We start from the raw sequence: 4,872 nt of genomic DNA, 5'->3' as shown, positions 1-4,872 counted from the left end.
GGGGGGGGGGGGGGGGGGGGTGGGCAGAGGGGGCGCGGGATGAATCTGGCCGTAAGGGTGAGCGGGGGGGGGTGAGGGGTTCAAATAAACCGTGGTGGGGGGGGTCTGAAGTTTTCACCTCGCGTGCGCCAGGTGGGAACGCCAAGTCGCGAGCGAAACGCCTGTTGCGCCCAGGGGCTGTTTGGAAGCTGCAAGTCACTCGGGCACAGGGTGCCATGCTGGAGGGTGGAGGGAGCTGAAAGGGTGGATGACGGGGCGGGGGGGTGGGTGCGGCTGGGGGAACCAGGGATGGGGGGAGGGGGGGAGAGTTCGCTGGAGGAGTGTACTGCCAGGGGGGGCAGCAGAACGCCAGCACGGGCAGGTGCCCGGGGCAAATTGGACGCAGAGGCTGGCGAATTCACGCCTCCCTGGCACCCGAGGGGGCGAGAGACAGACAGGGGAGGCTGTGGAGATGGGGAGTGGCACAGCGCGGGCCCGGGCACAGAAATGTTATCCTCACCTCGCTCCTTCCACTTTCGTCTCTGGTGTACTGCCAGGGGGGGCAGCAGAACGCCAGCACGGGCAGGTGCCCGGGGCAAATTGGACGCAGAGGCTGGCGAATTCACGCCTCCCTGGCACCCGAGGGGGCGAGAGACAGACAGGGGAGGCTGTGGAGATGGGGAGTGGCACAGCGCGGGCCCGGGCACAGAAATGTTATCCTCACCTCGCTCCTTCCACTTTCGTCTCTGTCAAGTGAATGTAGGTGGCCGGGAAAATACCCTGCGAAGTGCCGAGAGACGGGGCAAAAGAAAGAACACACCAATTAATCAGTTTAGAATCTTGTCCGTACTCTGAAGACCTGCCCCAGCTCAATGGTTCTCCTGCCTCCCCCCCCCCCCCCCACATTCAGGGCAAGTGGGGAGTATTCCCTCACCCCCTCCTGACTTGGGCCTTGTCGATGGTGGGGAGAGGCTTTGGGGGGAGTCAGGAGGGGAGTTACTCGCTGCAGGATTCCCAGCCTCTGAGCTGCTCTTGTAGCCGCTGTGTTTATACGGGGCTGGTCCAGTTCAGTTTCTGGTCAAGGGTAACCCCACGCGAACGGAAGGACGTGAATATTACTAGAGCGTTCTGAGAGTGAGAGCTCAGGCTGATGGAGACGGGTGTTATGAAAGTATCCGAATTCTTTCCACTGTTTTATTTTGATCTGCCTTCCTCAGAATGTCACAGTGCAGACAGAATTGTACAGGATGGGCGATGACCTCGACAGTAAGTATCCAACCTCCGTCGAAAGTAGCCCCTTTCCCCCCCGACCTCACTGCCTCTCCCAAGGCTCACAGCACCAGAGGGAGGACATTCAGCCCACCTGCAGAGGGGAGAGCAGCCTTTCCAACTTGCTCGTCCAGGAGAACGTGGATCCAGAGTATCCTGCCTTGCAGAGTGACATTGTTAAATCAGGGCGGGGGGCTGTGGGATTCTGGTTGTTGTTGGAGGGGGAGGGGGGGGTGCAGGGAGCGCGAATCTGTACGTTTCCCAACGCTCCTCTTAAACGTTCCCCTGCCCAGCAACGTTTCCTGGTGCAGTGTCCCACAACTCTGCGAGTGAAGAAATCCTTCCTTCCTTCAATCCTTGAATGGCTTCCCCCACCTTCCTAGACTGTGACCTCCTAGCTCAGGACATCCCCCCCCCCCCCCCAACATCGGGGAACGATGTCCAGTCCTGTCAGGATTTTTATATGTTTCGGTGAGATCCACACTCCTCTTTATAAACCCCAGCGAGTATAAGCCCAGTCGACCCAGTCTGTCCTCCTGTGTCAGTGCCGCTATCCCGGGAATCGATCTGGTGAACCTTTGCTGGGCCCCCTCAGGAGCGAGAATGTCCTTCCTCAGAGAAGGAAACCCAAACGTGCACAATACTCGAGGTGTGGCCTTACCATGAGTCTGAATGAAGCAGGTCAGTTTGACCTGAGTGAGAGTGTGAGGCGTCGGCCCCGTGATAGGGGAATCCATCTCATCCTAAACAATACCATTCCTCATTGGATACCACGATCTCACCTCCTGCTTTCCGTCTCTTTGAGCGGTGACCCTCCCGGAAGACCACAGGCTGCCTCCGATCCAGCGTTCTGCCAACGAATCATCACCGGCGAGACAAAGCGGGGTGGCTCCAGGTGAGAAATTTGTCATTGTGACCTTGCCTTGACCTTAGGAAAACCCCGCAGTGAGGCATCCATTGTCGGGCGTGTGACCGTACTGCTGTTCTATTCCGTCCTGGATTTGTTTTTTCGGAAAGAGGTTTAAGACCCCGCTGCCTAGTGAACTCCCATAAAGGAAGCAGCTCAGGAGGGGGGGTTCTTTTTAACAAAAGTTGAAACAATAGATGCAGCCTGGCTGGGTGTTGCCAGCTCTCTCAGAACTAAGATTTCTAGTTTTTTTTTTCAGTTTTTAAGTTCAGTTTTAAGCAATTGCAGTTGGAGTCTTAAGGGGCCAGAAGCTATCTTTTTTCCATCTCAGGGCGACAGCTGGGATTCCTCTCTGCTGTTGTTCGAAAAATCTATTTCTCTGAGTTTGCCTCGGGGTTTGTGGACGTGATGTTGCTGTACTGGAACAGTTAGTTAGTAATAGTTACTGTTCGCTTGAGGTTTCCAACTGAGTTAAATTTTCTAAGTTCAACTTTCTTTTGTTGTGTTTTACCTGCAGTGTTTAAATACGTTGTTCTTCATGTCAAGTAGTTTGACCAGTCACTGTCGCATCTGGGTCTGCCTTCAAAATGAGTAAAGGCCGCTGCCCTAAACTGGGGTGGCACAGTGGCTAGCACTGCTGCTTCACAGCGCCAGGTTCGGTTCCCACCTCGGGGCGACTGTCTGTGTGTGGAGTTTGCACATCCTCCCCGTGTCTGTGTGGGTTTGCTCCGGGTGTTCCGGTTTCCTCCCGCAATCCAAAGATGTGCAGGTCAGGGTGAATTGGCCGCGCTAAATTGTCCATAGTTGCTAGGTGCATTAGTCAGAAGGGTGGGTTACTCTTCGGAGGGTCGGTGTGGACTTGTTCGGCCGAGGGGCCTGTTTCCACAGTGTAGGGAATCGAATCTAAACTATTTTGAGGGGGTTCAGATCTGGACCATAACAAACGCGATCCAGCCAACGCTGTTGGGAACACTCAACAGGAACATCACTCGCCTGTTGAAGACAGTCAGCCATGTTTGGAGGGACAGCTCATTTACACTTGCGGTAGGCAATGTATGTTCACTCGCCCCGTTTGCCTCCTTCGCCACAAGTTCCTGCCCCTTTTCTCACATTATTCAAGGGGCTGGTGCCGTCTCTATGGCAAGGGGCTGAGGATAAATAGAATAGGCAGCGCTGATGGAACTGTTCGACTCCACAGTTCTGTGCCAGCCCTTTTGAAGAGTCGTCCGTGATGTGGAGATGCCGGTGTCGGACTGGGGCGTACAAAGTGAAAACTCACACAACACCAGGTTATAGTCCAACAGTGTCTATTTGGAAGCACTAGCTGCTCCTTCATCAGGGAGCTGTGGAGCAGGATCATAAGACACACAGAATTTACAGCAAAAGATCACAACGTCATGCAACTGAAATGATAGATTGAACAAACCTAGGTTGCTGTTTAGCCTTTCACCTTTTAGAAGGGGTTGCAAGTTTCAGTTCATTCGTATTTCAATCCCAGAACTTCTTTTAAGTCACATTCTCGAGATAGCTGAAGGTCTTGTAAAAAAAAAAAAATAAGGTGACATCTCAGCTCAGACATTAATGCATGAAAGGTGTGAGTCGGTCTGTATCCCAGTCTTGAGTCAGGCTGGAATTTACAAACTCTTATGTAGATTGACTGCCTGCAGGTTATGCACTTTTGAGCAAAATAGAATGTCTCTGCAAATACAAAATCACACCCATATATATGTTTGTGCGCGTGCATGAGAGAGTGAGTGAGTGAGTGTGTGTGTGGGCAGGCCCTTCTTTCCTGAAGAAGGGCCTGTGCCCGAAACGTCAAATCTCCTGTTCCCTGGATGCTGCCTGACCTGCTGTGCTGTTCCAGCAATAAAGTTTCAACTGTGTGTGGGCAGACATGAGAGGGTGTGTGTTTGCGTGTGTGTAGGGTTGGTAAAGCCTGTGTGTGCGAGAGATGGGGTATAAGCCTGTGCTTGGGTGTGACTGTGGGTGGTATATATGAGTGCACATGAGAGAGAGTGTGTATATGAGGGTCTGCGTGAGTGTGTGAGTATGTAAGAGTGTGTGAGTGTGTATAGTATAGTGGGGTCACCTGCAGTGCGACATGAACGCAAAGTCCTGGGTTGTAGTCCAGTTAGTCCCAGTACCCCACTCTGATACCGACAATTGTATGTCCTTTGAATACCTACCAACTCTACCTTGTGGGTGAGAATTGCACATGTTTCTGTCTGTATCAGGCTTGAATCCCAGTTGTTTTACCAGTCACTTTTCTAATGTGTGTACAGATTGTATTCAATGCAGCAATTTGTCCCCAGATCACTGCACAGTGGTCTTGTGAGGCCAGTTCTCATGAGAGAATTTTAGATTGATGCTGTCAGCTCTGTGAAAGAGTGTGCCTTCAAGGAGGGAAGTGAGGGTGGAGAGGTATCTCGATAGTGAGGGAGGATGAGGCTGTGCAAGGGTTTGAAGATCAGACTAGGACATCGCAGATCGAGATGTCACTCGCGTGTTGATTGGTCTGAGTATTTTTTTTGCCAATTCCTTCCAGGTTTTGCAGCTGCAGCAATCTTCATCAGCTTTCTTCTGGCATTATACGCTGTTCTGTGGAAATGCATGAGCTCCAAAGTGAGAAGGTGAGCAAATCAGTGTGTACACACACATGCAGGCAAACTTGCGCACACACACTCGCTCACACAAACACACATGCACATGCTCTCACA

The 4,872-nt window shown here is 52.4% G+C and overlaps 1 protein-coding gene across 1 annotated transcript in view; it reads left to right on the top strand.

Annotated features, from left to right (window-relative positions):
- The window catches only part of sb:cb288, a gene marked incomplete at its 3' end in the record, with an annotated part of 13,870 nt that extends 9,085 nt beyond the window's left edge, over positions 1-4,785 (top strand). Inside the window, exons 2-4 of the mRNA XM_043686791.1 lie at positions 1,197-1,245; positions 2,054-2,143; positions 4,701-4,785. Coding sequence (XP_043542726.1) covers positions 1,197-1,245; positions 2,054-2,143; positions 4,701-4,785 — 224 coding nt within the window. The remainder of the gene's footprint in view (positions 1-1,196; positions 1,246-2,053; positions 2,144-4,700) is intronic.
- Positions 4,786-4,872: the final 87 nt, after the last annotated feature.

Source organism: Chiloscyllium plagiosum, unplaced genomic scaffold, assembly GCF_004010195.1.
Source record: "Chiloscyllium plagiosum isolate BGI_BamShark_2017 unplaced genomic scaffold, ASM401019v2 scaf_10873, whole genome shotgun sequence".
NCBI lineage: Eukaryota > Metazoa > Chordata > Chondrichthyes > Orectolobiformes > Hemiscylliidae > Chiloscyllium > Chiloscyllium plagiosum.
Note: the sequence above shows the minus strand (reverse complement) of the source record. Positions and strands in the feature narration are given on the sequence as shown.